Genomic DNA, 20,812 nt, shown 5'->3' with positions numbered 1-20,812 from the left:
AGCCAAAAAATCATTCATTTGACCTTTGCTTTCCAGGAACTCAGAGCTGAAGAGGCTCGTTTCTCCTTGCCCTGTGCCCACATTAAATAACTGGGTTCTAGTTATCTTTCCCATCCTCAGGGACATACATATTTTATAGATACTTATTTATAAGGGTAATCTCTCCAGCTACATTCTGATACTCACTTTGATCAGAAAGTTTACTACCACCTCTTAATCACTGAGACATCTCTCCTGCCTTCAGTTACTGTGGACGGACACAGAAGGAAGTGGTGTTGAACATACAGGGAACAGAGTGGGCTGCAGCTCTGCCCCACCTCTTTCCATCCCTGGCCTGCCCTGGGGTTTACTGTGGGAGGCCCTGATACAGTCCTGGCCGTCCTCCAGCGTCTGGTGTGGGCTGGCATCTTCTATGAAGAGTGGTGCTGTCTCCAGACTTGTCTCATTCCTTTTTGTGTGTCCACGTGTGGGCTGAGTGGGGAGTTTTTCTAGTGTTGTTGGTTGGTCCAAGGTGGCAGCTCCGTTAGTAAAGAATCTACCTGCAATGCAGGAGACCCTGCTTCCATTCCTGGGTCAGGAAGATTCCCTGGAGAAGGGATAGGCTACCCACTCCAGTATTCTGGCCTGGAGAATTCCATGGACAGAGGAGCGTGGCAGGTTATAGTTCATGGGATCGCAAACAGTCAAACGTGACTGAGCCACTTTCACTTTTTGGGTGGGGGGCCCAGGTGAAGGCTGGTTCCCTACCCCTGGATGCTGCGGGCTGGTGCCTTGCTCACAGCCCTAAACAGTTACACAGGATGCTATACAGACAGGAACCAGGCTTCGGGACTAGAGTGCAAACTGGAGCCCGGAACAGTGTCGCCAACCAATAGGAGCATTGGTTCCCACAAGGTCCACTGGCCAAGTGACCTTCCTTGTCCTGCTCATAACTGTTCCTTGAGCAATTACCTCACAGAGAAAACTGTGCAAATGCCCCTGCCTTTCACCATCACCCACACATCCTGCTCCGTGCAGGGTTCAGAGCCTTTCCCTAGAGTCCCATCAACTTCCCTGGGGAACATCCTCTTCAGATTTCAGGCTCGCTTTTCGCATCAGGCAGAGAAGGGAACTTACAGAGTCTACAGCCGCCCTCAGCTTCTACACTGTTGTTGTTTAGTCGCTAAGTCATGTCTGACTCTTTGTGACCCCGTAGACTGGAGTCTGTCAGGCTCCTCTGTCCATGGGATTTCCCAGGCAAGAATCCTGGAGGGGGTTACTATTTCCTCCTCCAGGGGGTCTTCCCGACTCAGGGATTGAGCGCATATCTCGTGCATTGGCAGGTGGATAGCTGAGCCACCAGGGAAGCGCTAGCTTCTACATTACCTAGTGTATAATATAGCTAGCTGCTGGGGAATTGCTGCATAGCACAGGGAGCTCAACCCGGTTCTGTGATGATCTGGAGGGGTGGGGAGTGGGTGAGAGGGAGGCTCAAGAGGGAGGGAAATATATGGACATTTATGGCTGATTCACATTGTTGTACGGCAGGAAACCAAGACAACACTGTAGAGCAATTATCTTCCAATTAAAAATTTAAAAATTACTTATTAAAAAAAGTATGTGGGCATTAAAGCACTAGTAAAGCATTAAAGTGCATTAAAGCACTGATCCTCAGGCAGTGGACAGCTCTTGGTTTAGAAGGGAGTATTTTCCTATCTTAAAGAGACATGATTGTCCCTCTCACTTAGTACGGGTGTTAAGTGTTCACTTCTGCTGAGAGTTCCTCATCAATCACTTCTCATGGGACTTACTCTCAGGTAACTCAGGCCTCATCCTTCCGTGAGCCAGATTTTCAGGGGCACTATGTAGCTGCTGGGAAGTGTCAACTCAGAGATGGGGCACAATCCTGCCCACATCGTCCCGTGCTGCAGGCCCTGCAGGCTCTGAGTGTGACGTGAGACTCTGTAAGGACAGATCAATCATGGACTGTTTAATATTCGTGAGTTAGCTCTTCTTTGGGCCAAAACCTGGGACAACTTGACTCCAGGTGAGGGTCTACGAGCAGCTTACAGAATACTAAGTTGGCTACCACTGCTTGGGTCACAGTTTCAACTACTCGGGGTTCCCATTAGCATCTTAGAAACTGCAAGGACAAAAAATTTCAAAGGCTGTCCCAAGAGTGATGCCCGGACCTGCTCAGTTTTCTTTACTTTGGGCCGGGTGACCTGGCTTGACCCTTTTCTCATGGGCACTGTGCAGGGGGTAGATTCTAAAGGCACTCGTTCCCTAGGGCCTGACAAGAAAAGTGACTGCTAGGAAACTTCGTTCTCCTTCTTCTTCCTCCGGGGGCCTCCCCTTTCTCTACTTGCTCCTATTCCTCAAATGTCTTGCCAGGGTCTCCTGAGTGCCGGGCTCTGGCAGTCACACCGCCTGTGTTAAAACAGGGTGCTTTACCAGATCCCGGTTTCTATGGCTACTTTACCACCTGGCATGGGACGCCTGACATCAACTGCTGTGTGAATGCCTTAATCATGGATCTGTGAAAAGCCTAGAAGCCTCTGCTGCCAGAGGCAGAGATCCATGGATAGCCACAGAATGACCAGGATGTCCTAGACAAGCTCCTGGCAGACGGGGACCTTGGCAGAGGGGGTCGCTGAGCCAAGTGCCCACTGCAGCTGCAGCCAGGCGACCTTCGGCCCAGGCCACATGGACAGGACACTAAGACTGTCACCCTGGAGGAGCTGAAGTGTGATAGAGTCATACAGCTCAAACACACGGAGGGGGGCGGGATGACCTCCCTCCCTTGGCTTCCTTCACATTTCAACCCTCCCTGGGCCTTGGCTAGAAGGCATACTCAAAAACTTGGGGAGAGCTAGACACTCCCCTTAAAGGCACATACTATTTTTTAACAAAGGTTATAAACTACCTGAGGTCTCTTCTTTAAAATTAATTCCAAAGACATGGGGGAGGTCCTAAGGAGACGGGGCTTCCCACCTGTATTTATTGGACTACCTTCTGCTACTTCTCTATGAACTGCCTGTTGACCTTCGGGAAAAGTGAAACTGTTGACTTTTCACAACAGTTCTGTCTGTCACTCGCTTTCATTCTATGCTTTTTTCCTGGCCTGAGGTCTGACTGGACAAGTGAGTTTAATTAGAAACTTCGATAAGCAGTGTTCATAGCGGAAATGCTGCCCCCTGCTTCCTAGGGCTTCAGGGATTACTAGATTTCAGAGGATGCTTAATGACTATGACGTCATTTGCTACTTCTTACCAGAAAGAAAAAAAAGCTTGACAAGTGGATTTTTCATATCCGGGACGAAACCAGAATCTGACCTCAAAGATAAAACCAGTCCCCAAACCTGGCACCATCTGAGAACCGCAGCTTCTCATTCTCATCACCTATTGTAGCTCCCATCACGACAACAAAAATAAGTGTGCATTTTAAAAAGCACAACTTTATTACCGAAGGGGAACAAACTGAATGGCATGCGCTGACAAAATGCCACATTATTTGCTAATCCTAATATGTTATTCTTCTTTAAGATTTGCTTTTCTCAGCACCAATTCAATTATAGATGCTACAAATCCTTCTGACATTTAATTCCCTCTTGTCAGAGAGTAGTAAATGTATACAGTACATGCACAGCTTTCCCATTAAGATGTTAATACATATTGGAGCACACCGGCCTCCATGCAGCATAACCTTTCTTTTCTGTCTTCTGAGAGAGTGGAAGGGAAGGAATAAATGTAAGGCAAGAAAATCATGAAGGTTCTCATACAAGCATCCCAGGCATCTAAGACTATCCCTTGGCTGCATCTCATTCTAGCAACGTTAACTCCAGCTATGCTAACGTTTCAAAAGAACTATGTTAAGCTACTTAAAGAAAAACTGCAGTCGTCATCATCACCATCATCCTGCCGCCGAGAGCTCCGGAAGCATCACTGACATCGGAAGTACTGCTCACGGGCTCTGGTTGTACAATGATCAGGACCCATGCTCTTAGGCAGTTACTGTCTATTTTTCCCTCCAGAAAGAGGCCTGAACAGCAGATGCCAGAAGAGGCAGGAGCTGACCTCCTGTGTGGCCTGCTGGAAAGTGCACTGGACTTGGCCACAGCCTTCTAGCCCAGGCTAGAAGCTGGGCTTCGCTGCTTTTCTGTGTGACTTCAGGCAGGTCAATGAGCCACTCTCAGCCACTGAGCAGAGACATACAATTCAGAGGACTGTTTTGAGGAGCCAGTGTGTTGCTGAATATGAAGGGGGCTCTCTGGGCTGGGACTTGGCATGTCATAGGCACTCAACAGGTGTCTGTCAAATTGAAATCCACTGTCATAAAGCCCAAGGCAGGCTTTATTCCAGTTCTAATCACTATTCCAGGCAAATACTTACAGCACTTATGGAGTAAGGGTTGTACTGCACACTTAGTGCTGTTCTCAGAGGCTAAGATGCCCCAGAGACATTTGCTGAGGTGAAATCACCAAGCCCCTTCTTTCCATTTATGCAGAATGGCACACAGTGTGACTGGTGGTCCGGGGTGGTGGTCAAGGCTGTGGGCCTGCCAAAGGTCGCCCCGTCCAAGTTGTAACTCAGGGGTACCATTTAAGCATCAGGATATTAAGCTCTTGTTGTCAGCTAAGCATGAGAACAAGATTTTTTTTTTTTCCAAATGCTGATTTCTCTCCCTTCTCAAGTGACTTGATTTTGTTAATTTAACCAACAGTGGAAATGACTTGATGCAAACGCTCCCAAGGCATTAAGCATCACCAGAGAGACCACAAGGCACACTCCCGAGTCCTCTCTACTCATCTAGTGATGAGGACTTAGAAGTGTGCTTGCCCTTTCCATTTTAAGCAACAGGAAGGCACTGAGGATGAGACTGAAGTTTCCCTTAAAGGAGCAGACATCTGATAAAGAGGGCAGATTTGTGAAGTATTTCCAAACATACATTTCCCACTCGAATCTCTCTCTGGAGAAAGATGCGTCAGTGGACCTCCGGCATTTGGGGGTGTGAGGATGGATTAATGAATATGGTGAAGTCACCCCAAAGCAGTGTCCAACCTGTAGAACTGGAATTCACATTTTGTGTTGGAGCCCACCAACTTATCAATTTGGAAGGAAAAGTTCCTATTTGATGGTCTCCTTCCTCCCCATGGGGGAAACAGTAGCATGTTGGATTATGGGAAGATCAGCAACATCATGAAATTCAAACTCATGTTGTGGTAAAGTCATGGCCAAGCTGGCACGGACCCGGTATGATTGGCCTGTCTACTGCCTTGTATCAAATGGAATTTTGAAATAAGGGGATCTACATGTTTTAATCCTCCGCAACCCAACACCTTCCCATGGCATTTAGGATCGGCTCAGGGGGAAATCATCCCACAGTTTAGGAGATCAACGGGATAATGGTACTGAAAGCAACTTAGCAGAGTTTAAGGTCGCCACTGGATGGGAAAGAGCCTGATTCAATGCTGGAAGAGATCTTTCCTGGTTGTCAGCAATATGCCTGATGGGCTCTGGAGAAACCAACTTTCCCTGCCTCTTTCTTTCCAAGCACAGACTGAATCAAAAAGGGCTTAAGAGGAAAGGATTCTCAAGATCCCTGAACAAAGGGAAGTGTGGATTTCACAGGGGAAGGATAGTCACTTTTTTAAACCAAAGTCTCTGTATCCTAAAAAAGCAGGAAATTCTATGTTTAAATTCTGATTCTGTCTCTTGAGTAAATCATTTAACCTCAGGAGCCCCAGCGTCTTGATTTGTAAACAGCCCTTCCTCAATGATCTCATAGGATTTTCAGGACAAGCCTCCCATGCTGGCTCACGCTCGTCTCTTGGCTGTCTCTTGGTCTTCCTGTCTCACTGGCCTCCCCTGGTGCGCATTTGTACCCTCCACCTCTTCCCAGTAAAGTTATTCGCTTTCATTTTACCCAGGTGTATTTTTCTCACAGCAGTAGCCTAAAATTTCATTGTGCTTTGAGCCTGTCTCCCGGACAAGCATGTAACTGTATGAGGGCAGGGTCCTGGCGTGTGAAATCTGGGGCAGCTCCAGCCCTTGGTTGGTTTTGTTCATTGCTGCATCCCTGGTGCCCAGACCAGGGCTCAGCACACAGGAGCTCAAACAACTGCTGAGCGAATGCGGATCACTGGGATTACGTGTGTGCATGAGCTCTCTAAGTGCTCAAGCACTATACAAATACAAGCTAAAGAAGACCTCACTTGCAATTTAGGGGCCATATCTTCAATTTCTCTACATAGTCCAGCTGGGTTTTGAGGTTTTTCTTTATCATCATTAGTATTACTAGTCTAACAACAACACATGCAACTGCCTGTTTGCCAAATCTAGGCCATACTTTATGTGGGAGCCAGTAAGGAAAGAGTTCCCCCCAGTACTACTGACAGTTCCTTACACATATTTTAAGCAAGTTAAGTCAGACTTCGAGGACACCCACCAGACACATGGTCGTATATTCCACCTCAGAACTGACCATCTGGATCTGAAGGCCTTTCAGGGCTTCCATTAAATGAAGTGTTAGTTGCTCAATTCTGTCCAGCTCCTTGCAACCCCACGGACTGTAACCTGCCAGGCTCTTCTGTCTGTGGAGTTCTCTGGGCAAAAATACTGGAATGGGTTGCTGTTTCCTTCCCCAGGGAATCTTCCCGACCCAGGGATCAAACCCAGGTTTCCTGCACTGCAGGTGGATTCTTTCCATCTGAGTCACCAGGGAAGCCCCATTAACTAAACCGAGACCATATTTTAAACCCGTGATTTCTCTGTAATCCATTTAAGGGACTACAGCTAGCTCACCTAGATCCTTCCTTAACAACTAACATGAATTATCAAGGCTACTTAGAATTTGCCTTCCATCCACACTTTCCTATGGATTGTGAGGGAGAAGTTTTTTCTTCCAGATCACTCTCTTGCATTAGGACCGGAACTGAAAACATGTCTTTGGGAAGCATGAGAGCTCTGAAATTTCTTGTTGGTGCCTTTGCTTCAAAAGCAGAAGCCTGATGGATTGCTCTGATTGTGCTCGAGGGCTATTCTCTGGCACGCTGTATATTTACCACCGTACTCCACTAAACAGTCCCCAAAGGCCCTTCCATCATTGAAGGGAGCAAGGCAGTTGGAGACATTTTTTAAAAAGTTTTAAAATAAAATAGAAGGATAAATAGGCTTGAAGCCATTCTATTCCACATGGGTGGCAATAACCACCAGCTGTCACAAAGAAACAGCAGATGTAATTGATAAAACAATTGAAAACTCTTGTGGATCCATCATCAATAAAGTTAACACCCAAAAAGTCAATGAAAGGGTTCAAAGCAGACCTGGAGAAGCTCCCCAGGCCCACCAACAATTAAATCACTGAACTACACACAAGCATAATTTTTTAATGCAGATTAAAGAGGAGGATCAGCTGGGCAACTTGCTTTGCTGGGTGAGGCTGGGGCACCATATGGTGCTTATGAAATTGTCATTAACTGAGGTGGCAGTGGTGAATGGGGGAGGAGGGGAACAGGGGGCGAGCAGAAGACGGACCAGCATTATTCTGAAGGAAAAAGCAGGATATAACATTTATCCATAACAAGGAAAGAACGAAATTTCTACCCAGATGGAGCAGGGAATGGATGGTAATATTATTCATTACCACAGTTTAGCATTAAATGTGCAACACCTCCTCTAATTTATTGATGGACTGTTTAAGACGGGTGTTAACCTGTTTGTCTTGTCTTATAATTGAATTCAGTCTCCAGGCTACAGAAATTTGAGAAGTTCATCCTTTCTCAATCAATATGCTCCCCTTCAGTGACCCATTTCAAGACAGCTTCATAAAAAATAATGTATTTTGTTTTAATAAATTTAAACACTATGACAGCTGCTCAATTTTTATTGGGTGTTTTTTTTTTTTTTCCCTTCAGACGTCTCTTTGCTGCCGAGTGAAGCCATGCTCACAATCAATAGTAATTGATTAATCAGCATCCCCCTTGAACAAAGGTGCTAATCAGTTTTTGATTAGTTCATCAAACCAGATGCAAAGGCAGCCCAGCCCCTGCCTGATAGATCATCAGGGTTCTACTTGACTTATGGCTTCCGTGCAATGTGTGACTGCAGTGTTCCTGGATGGGGAGGGGGGAACAACGTAATTATTAATTTGACCGAATTATTATGAACACAAACAGTTGTTGGTTTATTGCTCCCAACTCAAGGGTGATTGATAGAGCTGCGGCAAGGCTGCATCTGACTTGGTGCAGAGCTGAGAGACCCAGAGTAGTCTTTAATTGATGATGCTGGAGGAAGGGGTAATGGCTGCTTTAGTCCCATTTTCCTAAGGAGAAAAATGACTTCTGTGTATCTGAGTGATCCTTGTCTGGCTGATATGCCAGAAGGATCAGGGCCAAGGAGAACTCAGTCCCTTCTTAGGATCCTTGAGACGACCCAGTTGCCACTGTGTCACAGGGCTGTTTTATTTAGGGTCAGGGTCAGAAATGAGTGGACTACTTACACTCAGCACGATATTCTAAGCAGGGAGAGGACTCATCTACTCTCACTTCAAAACAAAGATCAGGCTAACGTTTTTGCAACTTTTCTAAATCCATCACAAACGGGAGGCAAAAATAAAACACTGCATTGATGGCCAGCTATCTTTCTAATCTTCTATTTATCTATCTAAATTCCTTGGGATTTGGAATTCATTTATTCACCCAACAAGCATCAGTTGAGAGCTTACAACACAACAGGTGTACAGCTGTGAACGAAACCAATATGGCCTCCTGGAGCTTCCACTCTGCAGGAGAATCCAACAGTTCAAGTTCAAACTGGGACATGCTACATAGCAGAAAAATAAAGGCATCCTTGAGGCTTGCCAGCAGCACAGAGGAGGCAATGTACCTATGGACTGTGCAAGACAGTGGTACTATCTCATTCTCTCACTGGATAAGTAAGACCTATAGTTAAAGCCACACCTCAACAACCAACTATTCCAGGGAGCTGCAGTGAAATCTCTCCAAGAAGGGCAACCTGGAACCCTTGTTTCCAAATGGCTGGAGTCAGCATCTACGGTCCTATGCCTTGGTTTCTCCTAATGAGGAAGGGCCCTTCCTTACTGACTTATTAAGCAACTGATCAAAATGTTTCAGAAGCTATAGCTGGTTGGCAGTGAAGTACCAGGACATCATGGGAGATCATATAATTGTTTAGCTCTGACCATTTTAAATCTCCTTCCCCTCCTTTTTAGGATATGCTTCTTCTTCTGGATTAGTAACACCTAAATCCTGGAATCAAGCATGAAACCTACTTTTGCAAGAGCTCAGTGTGCTGTGAAAAAGGTCTGAGGTGGATAATTAGTTTACATCATGGTGTGTGACAAAACAATTACCCCCTCCCTTCCTCTCTTCCCCTCCCTGTCCCCTCCTAAGATGAACTATGACCTGGCTTTTCTAGTATATTCCACAAAAGGGGATGATCAATATGAACTTTTTTTTAAAAAAATAAAGATCTTGTCTCATAATCCAACATCCTTAAAAAGCTTTGAAATGCAACAAATTTTCATGAACCATTATATACTTAGAACATAAAAATTATTTTAAGCCACTGAACAGAGTGGCTTTAGCACAATCCCAAAAACGATTTGACCTCTACCCCTTTACAGAGTCAGCCCCAATCTGAAATATACATGCCATATACAATCATAGAAATACACAGGGAAGAGAGGTGGGTGGGGAGGAAGAAAGTGTTAATAAAATTCTGTTCTTTCTTTAGTCTCAAAACCCACAGTTTTGAATTAACTGCTCAGTGATCCAAATGGCCATGTTGTGGAAGTGGACGGAGGGCCCACAGGTTGGACACTGCAGAGCCTTTTACCTAATAACTAGCCCTTACCTGAGAGGTCCTCACTGTCCAGTTCTTCTGCGGAATTGGGCAACTGAGTAAGGCCTTACAAGTAAAAACAAATCGTTTTTCTTTTCATTCCTCAAGGGACATAAACAAAACACTTAAAAACTGAGGATGAATTTCTTAAAATTAAAAAAAAAAAAAAAAAAAACATGAGCCAAATCTCTTGCCATCTCTCTCTCTTGTTTGGAGAGCTTAAATGTATTAATCCGTAAGTACATTTCTCCAATCATTTCGTTTTGTTATGGATACACAATCAAGGCAGAAAGATTCCTCAGTCTCCACTTTCAAAGCACATGAAACATGAAGGTGAATGTTTCAAATCACTCATTCACAACAGCATGCAGAAAGAAAAAAAATAAAGCCTGACTGTTCGCTGTCGATGCTCTGATAGAGCTCTTAAATACAAATACATTTAGATGTTACATACTGATGTATGCAAGTTTTAGTTCGCATTTTACTATAAATTGAAATTCCTGGCCAAGACTGACACACACAGTTTATGATCAGTTGATGATGATCTTGGATCATTTATTTCAAAATGGTGCGGCATCTGCTAACTGCAGATTGCAGGTTATGCTTTCATCAGAAAATCTGATTTGCAAAATATTTTTCAAAAAGAGAATTTAAAAAACCAGGGGTATTCCTGAAAAAAAGAAACCCTCAAAGCTGAAAAAGCAGTTAGGTCAGGAGATAATCAACTGGAGCCTGAAATGCCTGTATCTGAGTTAGCACCAATGTTGGCCAGCTGGGACGGCTCTCAGCTAGCTGTGTTTGGAAGGGAAAGATGTGAAGGTGGAAACAGATAAACCATGGGGGGCTTAGCGAGTAGATGGCCTCCCTTTCCTCTTGTTGTATTTGCAGGCTACTCCCTTTAATGAAGTTAAAAGCACCACAAAATATTAGGCAATCAAGGGGGCCTTTACTTGTTTCTCCCTGTTTATCTCAAAGTCGTGTCTGGTTTGAGCAGGCCTGCTCCAGGTTCCCTTGTCTGCACAATAATTGGCTAATATTTCTCCGATGAGGTTTGTCACTTTTGAAGATACCTGTGGACCTGTGAAAATGGAATGAGGGGCGTGCTTTTTTTTCCCCCCACCTTTCTCTTCTCTTATGGTCAAGCACAAAATACTCAGTAAGTATTTGCTGAATTAATGATTTGGGAGTAATGCTTAGTGAACTGCCAGCAAGAGCATAATAGCAACTAAAACAAATGCTCTGCAAATAAGCAATGTCAAACTGATCACATGATTCAAAAGGTCCCAAATCAACAGAAACACTTATGTAGAAATGGACAGTAAAAGCTTGGATTTTGTAAGTTGTTTTATAAAGAAACCAAATGAATATTGATAGCTCAGTCATGTCTGACTCTTTGCGACCCCATGGACTATATAGTCCATGCAATTCTCCAGGCTGGAATTCTGGAGTGGGTAGCTGTTCCCTTCTCCAGGGGATCTTCCCAATCCAGGGATCGAACCAGGGTCTACTGCATGCAGGCGGATTCTTTACCAGCTGAGCCACAAGGGAAGCCCAAGAATACTGGAGTGGGTAGCCTATCCCTTCTCCAGCAGATCTTCCAGACCCAGGAATCAAACCAGGGTCTCCTGCATGCAGGCTGATTCTTTACCAACTGAGCTACCAGGGAAGCCCCTTTATAAAGAAGGCAAATGAATATTGATAGGTTGGTGCTGTGAAAGAGTCATATGAGCTCTTGAAGAATTTCCATCATGACCCTTGGGTGCCAGTCAAGGACATGTGCCAATTAAACATGGGAGGATTCAAAATTCATAGATGTTCCCAAACTATGGATTTAGGCAACCATGGTAAAGCAATGAGTAATGGGATAAATTACAGAGGCAACTGAGTAGGGATGTTATGCACTGGTTCTGAAATCTGATTGGTTGAAAGTGTTCCCATTTCTAATTGGCTTTATTCATTGTATAAAGACTGATGAACACAATTATTTGAATAATTGTTATAAATGGGCAACATAAAGAACTTCTTTGTAGTTAATTATGAATTTGCAGTTCTCAGGAGGCTAATCCCTCACTTTTACGTGGCCCAATGAATATCAAAGCATTCTACATACGTGCTTGGCACCCACTGAACCATATTAGACGAGGATGTTTCAAGTAGGCAGCTTTACTGCTGAAGGCTTGTTTCCCTGGGGAGGGCATTAGAAAGCTAATTTTACAAAATAAAGATAAATATGTTTATGAAATATCATTGATATGCAAAGTTTCCCATTAAAAAGTGACAGACAGTTTATACACACCTCATTAAAGATGAAACTGTCATTTTTAATGGCATAAACTTTAAAATATACCAAATCATCTGGAATCTACTGCTCATATTACATCTGAAAGTGGGAAGCCATTTAGGTTACTGGTGTTAAATTTATTTTTGCACAACTATTGCTCATTTTATGAATCTATAGTGCTCCTCCATAGCTGGCTAATTTCAGAATAAATATAATTAGGAAGAGTTTACTGAAGCACTGAGTGTACAAGTAAAGACAAGCAAAATTTACCTCCTAAAATTGCTTTGGCTTAGGTAGTTTTCTTTCATGATAAAAATTATACAGCTCTCATTTTCTCAAAGAAAAAGACAAAGATGCATTTTATGAGGCAGAGAATACTCTTCAAAAGGAAACTCCGCCATTTAACAATAAGTGGGAAATTACTTCTGAGTTTTGCTCTTACTTATCACTTGTTGAAGCCTTTCCTCCTCACTTCAATTAAAATGTATTCAACACATTTTCTAAACTTCATTAAACAAATGAAACTTTACTTTTGGTCCACATGGAATTTTCTTTTGAGCAATTAATAAAATCCTGAGGTGCAAACATGATGATTTGATACACGAGAATCATCTCTTTCACAGACAGGAATCTCACTCCTTCGTGATGCGATTATGGGCTGCCTATCCCGTGCTTTTCTGCAGACACTGCTTCTGCTGTTGGGATAGTTACTCCTCCTTTCCAGCAGAACTCACTGGCTTCTAAAAATGCTATGAATGGCATGGCAATTTTAAACCAGGTTAAGGAAAACTTCAAAAATTAGAAACAGCAAGAAATCCTAGAGATATTTAAATAAATTCAAGGTCAAGTAAAATCTGAATGTTTGGGGTTGAGTTCATCAGGGTTCCCCCTTTTTTTCCTGAAACTTCCAAAACAGAATGATCAGATAAAATCTCTAGGAAACAAACAACTTCCCCCTGGCCCTAGTATTATTCCCATTATGAAAAAGTAGGCGATGGTCTCTCTCTTACCTAAGCAGCACACATCTGATCACTTGGCCATATTATGGAATCTGTTACTTCCATCACCAGTCATTAAGAGTTCAGACGCCCCCGGTTGTTTTATTCTAAAAGCTCAGTCAGTCATCCTGTTCTTCCTGCTTTGTCAGCTTTTCTGGAGAGTTTTCCCCTTCATCCCATTAGCAGAAATTTGGTTCACGCCGTTAAACAGTAGCAAATTGTTTGCAAACTGCATAGCAAGGCTGAAACGCAATCTTCAGGTCCTGCAGCCATTCGTAAACCTCTTTAGCTTGGTTCTTGAGTAGAACACACATGTCTGCAGAGTCCCTTGACTGAATGACAGCCTTCGAATGCCACTGTTGTGCACTCGAACAGAGAGGTGTGCAGAGGGGTGCATACACAGGTGGTGGACATAGAGGTTGCAATAATGCGCACTGCTGGCTACTGCTCCTTAAAAATGGGCTTCAGAATTTCCCCACAATTGAACAGAAAGATAAGAAATTTCATGTGATTTTAGACTTCCATCACGGCTTGCACTACTTATAAAATTAGTCAGGGAAAGAGAGATTTGTGGGGTAGTTAACCTAAGGGCAGTGATCTAGGAGAAGAGCGTGGATCTAGCATGGGGCCAACGTTTTGGAACCAAAACTGAAAATGAACAATTATGTCAGAGGGGTTCCCGGTGTGAGTCTCGCTACGCTTGCAGACTGAATTAAAAACTAGTTACGTCATTTGGGGTTATAAATCATGAGCCCATCAGCCTCTAATGTATTAAGAGGTGGAAAGCAAAAGGACAGGTAGCCTTGAAAAAACAAAAACAAAAACAAAAACAGCAGGGGCGTAGAGAGAGAGAAAGACAGAGAGAGAACCCCAAACCCAGAGGAAGCCAGCCGACTGCAGTGCAGCAAAAGCACAAGCACTATTCCAGACCACGGGCATGCGATCACCCAGACCTCACGCGAGGGAGGCGGGTGGGGAAGCGAGAGGGGACGCACAGGGCACAGACAGGACACGGCACAAGACGCTTCCGGAGACGCGCCCGCATGGGAGCAAACAACAAAGCCCGCACACACACCCACACATCAAGCGCCATGAGAACGACGACACCATCCGTGCGCACATCACTCATGCATTTCTGCCGTCAGTTTCAGACCATGTGGTGCCAGGATTTGGCAGAGTGTTTTTTTTTTTTTTTTTGGCATTGCTCAACATGCACACATGACACAGGATTCTTCCTGTCCAGGCCTTAAGGATGAGCTCCAAAAACACAAATGCTCAAGATCCTTCTTCAAAGAAGACCCCTTCAGTCAACCTAGTCTAGGAATCCCGTTCTTACACTCACATTTATCTTTACTATCAATTAGATCCTTAAAGAAACACTGCGGCTGATTGTTGTTTGGTTTCTTTTTGGAGAAAATCCATTTGCTTTTGAATCATGCCCATGCACTTCTAACCTTCCAATACATGCTTATTTCAATCAGATATTGGTAAGAACAAAAGGTCAACATACATCAACAACTGATATACTTCATACATACTCTAGCAACACAAGCTTGAATAAAACATTTTAATGAGTCTTCAAAGGGAAAGCATTTTGTAAAAAAAATAAATTTTTTCCTTTTTAGAAAGGAGAAATATGGGAGGAAATCCACTATGAATACTTTAGGACCAGTACAATGGCCACAACTGGCTGATCTAGTATGTCTTGTCATTTAAGTTGCCAAGTTATCAAACCACATTTTTCTAGGCCCAGATCCCCAACATGAACACCTCAAGATAAGTCTCGAGTGAATCTTAGTCACATGGGTTTACTGATAAATCACTTCAATAAAATCAGTTCTATATCCTCATCTCCTTGGAAATCTGGTCCCCTGCTTTGTAACTTCCATCACATTCTATTACCTTTTCTATCCTGGCAACTGACCTGGAAGACTTCTTTCCCCGTCTGTCAAGTCAAATTCTAGATATTACTTTGGCTTTCATTTAAGCTTTTTGCTGTGGGCTGGAGAGTATGCTGTTTAAAAGTGGTAGGATCCCTTTGTGAGGATGCTATGAGGGTTTTAGATAGGTTGGGGCATATATTTATAAATGCATTTTATAGGAATCAACCTGGATTATCACGTCTCTCCTCTTGCTGTTAAGGAATCATATATGTACATATATATAGATACATATACACACATATTATTCTTATTTCCTTTTTTCCTCCCCGAATTTCTTGGCTCAAGGTATACTTCTCATGCACTGCTGGTCAACAGCATCCTACCTGAGATATTGCGGGCCTGAACACTATCCCTGAACTAGCAAGAAAGTGCTTGCTTCTCATGGTACACAGGCATCTCTTGTTTCCTGTCACAGGAATGTGAATTCTGTTCCAAGCGTCTCTTTAGTATACCCTCAAAAGAGATCACCTTCACTTTCTCTTTCTCCACAGAGAAATACATGATCATATGGAGAAAGAGAAAGTGGAGGTGATCTTTTTTTGATCCTATTAGTATCCTAAAATCAGGACTGGGCCCAAAGTTAATTTCTCATTTTTCAGGTCAAGGGACATACTTTTACCTTGATTATCCCACCCAACTCCAAGACCTAAAACTATTACAGTCATATAAGTACACTAATTTTATTAAAGGGACCTAGAAAACAGAACTCTGGAGTCTTAGGAGATAAATGATCAATGTTTCTTCAAAAGAACTCACAGAAATCAGGAATCTTATGGTTACATTTGACCCTGGAGTTAATCATTGAAAGCTCAGAACTTAAAGCATCCTAAAAAGAATAGAATAAAATCTCTTGAACTACATTAAAATAGCCTTAAAGCTCTGAGAATAATCAATAAAAGTCAGGAAGTGCTCAATTAATGATGAAACCTACAAATAACCAAGCTTAATGGAGTGCGATGCCTAAGATGTAGCAGGCACTATGGGGCATTACCTTGGAAAGTGGAAGTTTTATACCTAATTGATTTCTCATGATTGTTGGTGTGTCTGGCCGTTTAACTCATTTTATGAACTTTTCCCTTTATGCCAATAGCAGAAAAGGGTGGGGAGAGGTGGATTAGGGCCTGAAAGGGTATTACCCCATACCCACCTCTGTTCTGCTTTCTTAGAATTTCTCATCAGGAGATCCAGGTATGGAGGTGGTCTGCCAAGTATCAAGGCCTGACCTTCAAGGCCAGCTTACACAGGTTTTGCCAGAGATTTCTAACTGGTAAGGTCTAAATGTAGGTCTATTTAAGAAGGTCAGTCGTGCTTGGAAGAGCTGTTTCTCTAAAAGTTGAATGAACAACATAGGCTTGGCTGATCACCTTTTGTCATTTAAATGATGGATTTCAACTCTGCCACAGTGTGCAAAGTGATTTAAGTAGGCCCTTTACCAAATAATTCCCTTGGATTCAGTTATTAAAATTCAGCCTACTTTTAACTAACATCTCTCTCCAAAGCACAATATCAGCAGGGTGAGATTTGAGCTAAGTAATATACAGATGAAACATGATTCTCATTTTCTAATGGGAGAGACATAGAAAAGTGAATAGACCTCTTCCAACCTAGGAAGTCAGAGGAGAAACTGGGAAAAGGATTCCCTGATACCTGCTCCTGAGCTTCACTTACTTGATTTTTATCCACTTTTGGCTGAAATCATAATGAGTTTGTTCTTTCAGTCTTTTGTCTACAAGATACCCCCCCAACAAATGATCTTTTTCAGGTCTCAGTTAATGCTGTTGAAATGTATGTATGGTATCCTTCTTAGTCTGGAGATGTTTTCTGCCAAATGTATAAACTTATATGCACACATGGAGATTAAGCACACGTGCTCATGGAGGTAAATACAATTGGGAGTATAATTAAAGAACAAACTTCTTCCTCATTCCTACGTCATGCATTGAAACAGGAATCTTTCGTCGCCCTGATCTGTCCTACAAATGACTCCTCTTCAAGATGTACCCGGGACTCTAGCCATAAATGAAGAAAGCAACTGGGCCTTTAATTCAGATGCTATGATTTTAAGGCAAATATTAGTTCTTTTTTTGGAGTCCCTTATGTTTCAGGGTCTGGTGGCATTGTAGAAATAAGGGCTACATGCAGTTAAAACTTCCTCTAACCCAGCTAGCCGGCGCAGAGGCGGCCTCATCTCAGACTGCATCCATTGGCCACTAAACTTTCAACAGAAATGACAAGACTCGACATCCTTTTAAGCCTCACAAATTAGAGTACATTTACGAGATCAGTCTACTTGGAACACAGTTTCCCTTGAAGACTACATTTCTCTTTTTCCCAGGCTTGCCTTGCCGCTCAGCAGTGCTGAGAAAGTAGATAAACAGTAATGTGGTACCAACCGTGAACTGCTGGTTCTGTCGTCGCCGTGGTGTCTACAGACGGGAACAGAGGATTGGAGGAAGGGAAGAAACAGGAGGAACGGCATGCAAAAAAAGGGAAAATGGAAAAAAATGGAACAGATAATATATGAGCAAGCTTTCAAAGAACATCGCGTGACAAGCAATAATAAATGAAAAGCCAAAAGCATTTGAAGTGAGTTGCACTGTTTTAAGACATGCCTTCAGCTCAAAGCTGCGAGCCAGTGAGGATAACAGTAACTTCTTTGGTTTGGGGGGCTTGCCAGGACACATCTATTTGCTAGACAAGAGTCAGGGGAACATGCAAAGTGATGAGAAACACCAGTGCAAACCCAGTGACTGGTGGATGGCTCTGAACGCACCAAGGCTCAGGACTGCGACACAAACACTCAGTTGAGAGGCTGGCTGAACAACAGATTCATACATTCAAACATTGCCTTTGTTTTAACCCAACCCACCCAGGCACTTGGGCTTTACTCCCAATCAGGCGTCACTGAGTCAGTTGCACGTTTAGGATCCTTTCACGGCTCATAAGCAGATGCCTGCAGATGAATACAGGGGTTCAAGTTTTTCATCCAGTGTGTTATCTCAGCAGAATTCAGCTGGAAAGTTCAGTTAACTTGGAGGCCATGGGGATGAACATGTTAAAGGTTTTTGGACTGATCTTTATACACCCACACCCACACCCACACACACAGACACTCACCACTCACCCATTCTTCACTGCAGATCTTACTATGTTACACTCTTAAGAGCAGAAGTCTGGCATGGAAACACCAGGTCCACGTAATTCGTGAAACGCCACTTCTCATCATGTGACATTCCCAAAGTTAAAGCATCCAGTCATCCAGACCCTTTATCCAGAACCGCTTTCACTGCTGTGAGCTGCCAGAAGTCCTGCCTCCAGGGTGAATTAGGAGATGGCACATGCTGCTTTTTCACTGCCAGATGCACTTGCTGTGGAAGAAACCATGGTTTGTCTCTTTCTTCTTCTATTTCTAATGCTGTTCAAGTTTTCTCCTTCAAAACCTTTCAGGCTTCAAAATCAGGCCTGCTGGATTGGCTCCTCTTCATGGAAAATTCCCCAAGGGGCTCCAGAAATTTCCTTTCTCATTTTGGCTACAGGGGAAGTGGGATAAATATCTAACAAAATGCATGGTGACATTCTTTTTCCAAAGTCTTATTTAACACCACTCTTCTAGCCAACTCCATTCCGCCATCAACCCATCTGGCCGGGTTTTAACGTTCAGTTCCACCTCTCAAGGTGTCTCCCTCCATGGACCCCTTCTGGCCAGAGCAGTGGTGACACCCACACACAAGCTGGTCACGTCGAGGGGAAGTGGGATTTGGGGTTAACACTGTTGAGTAGTTGTCTGTACTTTTTTTAAAAAATCATGCAGCTGGTAATTATTTTCACGAGTTTAAGAGACTCCGAAAGACTCTTTCGGACTTGACACAGGCAATGTTTAAATGCACCATAATGCCAAAATGCAACTTTGTTTTTGGTCCAAGGAGCCTGGTGCTTCTGATTTGTAAATATGACACATGAATTCACACCGGTGTTTCCCTTCATTGGCATGCCCTCCTCAGGATCCTAGACCATCAAAAAATTAGAGCCCTTCTAAGGAGCCAGAATTAACTACAAGTCTGAGAGGCCATTGCAGCTTAATATAACTTATAGCTGAGTTTCTGAAGAACAGATGAAGGAAAGAAAAACATAAACCACATCAGAACGCAATACTTACTGTGTGCATAAAATAAAGCAGTTAAAAAACAATACCGAAAATTGTACAGTTGAAACATCTCTACATCAGATGCTCACAACACACCTCCTTACTTGAAACATCCAAATCAAGGTTAGTTTGCGGTGCTTTTAAAGGAGGGGCAAAATCAAATGCACATTTGTACAGAAACACTTAAATGCAAGTTTATACATTCTATGGCTAGACACTGGTTCTTTTCCAAAATTTTTTTTAAAAAAGCAGTAAACATTTTGGTTCATTATTTTTGTAGCAGCATTCTAATATGCTTTATTTTCACCAGTTAAATCATTAACATAAAATGAAAGAAAGGGATTGGCGTAAAACCTAAGGGTCCTCAAAAATGATGTCTTAGCATTAACAGATGACTTGTAGGAAGACAAGAAACTGTCTCCCTATATCACAACATCATGTTGGCTTTATGACAAAATCAAACAAACAGAAGCTGGGTGTACACTACTCTGTGGGTACCATAGGATAAACAAAAGAAGTTCATAGTGCAGCTTGCCTCCTTGTTCTGGGGATGCAAAATCCATCAATTGCACCCATCAGGGAAGAGAAAGGCAAGTTGAGAAGGAAAACACACAGTTCTAGAACAGTTAAAAGCAAGCACATGTTCAAGTAAACAACACAGTTACTGCAGCTGGGAGTGGCAAAAACCAGGGATCAGCAATGGAGCAGAGACCGCAGCAGACACACAGCCTGGCTACAAAGTTGAGACCGAGATTGGAGGGTATACTGGGGGAGTTGCTGATTCCATTTCTCTAAGAGCATCTGGTGTGGTATCTGAACAGAGGCTATTTCAAGTAAAGAATGAAAAAAAAAAAATCCTTTAGAAGTGACTTTGTGCTCTCCACAGGACAGCACTGTGACAGAATCTAATTCTCCTTCATAATTGCATTACGACTTCACGCAGAAACCATAGACACCCTGGCTCTGAAGTGAGTGTGGCTCTGTGCAGTAGGATTTGTTAAGGTATTGTAATCAGAAGGCTGGAAAGATGTGCTAGCCCACCCCTGTGAATCAACTTGTGGGGTCACTATATTGTTTTACAACATTCTAAGCACAGGCAAGACGCAAACAGTAACTTTCCAGTAGAAGATAACATAGGCTTGTAATTAACTTGAAAAATGAGAGTGCCTAATTGCCCTAACGGAGGCTTTCTTCAAACCTCATTCTGTAGCTGTCTTTAAAAAATAATCTTTGCACTAAGCCTAGGAGAAAAATAGGTCACAGAAAGTTGAGGTGGACTTAACGGTGGTATAGGGCTATGAAATTAAAAAGGCCTTGTTGAGCTATTGTCTCTATTTTAATTTTAATTACAATGAGGGAGTAATTTATCGTACATTTATTGTATATGGTCAAGAAAAAACAATCCCACGTTCTTGCAAAGCCAGTAAGTGTGTATGGTCTTAATAGTCACTCCCTAGCTGTTTTATGAGTATAATTAAACGAGGTAACCAAGGGCAGGGCCTGCACTGCTGTTTGAAAGATGAACATTTCGCTAAATATCGACTTTCAGTCTCCCAGCCATACAAACAGTTTATGGAACTCTACCTTGAATAAATTAAACATCA

General features: G+C 43.0%; 1 protein-coding gene across 6 annotated transcripts in view; it reads right to left on the bottom strand.

Moving 5' to 3' along the window:
- CADM1 (cell adhesion molecule 1) overlaps positions 1 to 20,812 on the bottom strand; it is a 357,698-nt gene that overhangs the window by 7,696 nt on the left and 329,190 nt on the right. For 2 of the 6 annotated variants that reach the window (XM_013969498.2, XM_018059753.1), the window contains 2 exons: positions 17,458 to 17,490; positions 9,855 to 9,908 (listed from right to left, as the gene is read on the bottom strand). The exons of 2 other annotated variants lie outside the window; for them this stretch is intronic. In XM_013969498.2, the coding sequence (XP_013824952.2) occupies positions 9,855 to 9,908; positions 17,458 to 17,490 (87 nt within the window). The remainder of the gene's footprint in view (positions 1 to 9,854; positions 9,909 to 17,457; positions 17,491 to 20,812) is intronic. 2 more of the 6 variants (XM_018059752.1, XM_018059755.1) reach the window with 1 other exon arrangement.

Source organism: Capra hircus, chromosome 15 (assembly GCF_001704415.2).
Source record: "Capra hircus breed San Clemente chromosome 15, ASM170441v1, whole genome shotgun sequence".
NCBI lineage: Eukaryota > Metazoa > Chordata > Mammalia > Artiodactyla > Bovidae > Capra > Capra hircus.
This window is presented reverse-complemented; position numbering and strand designations above follow the sequence as displayed.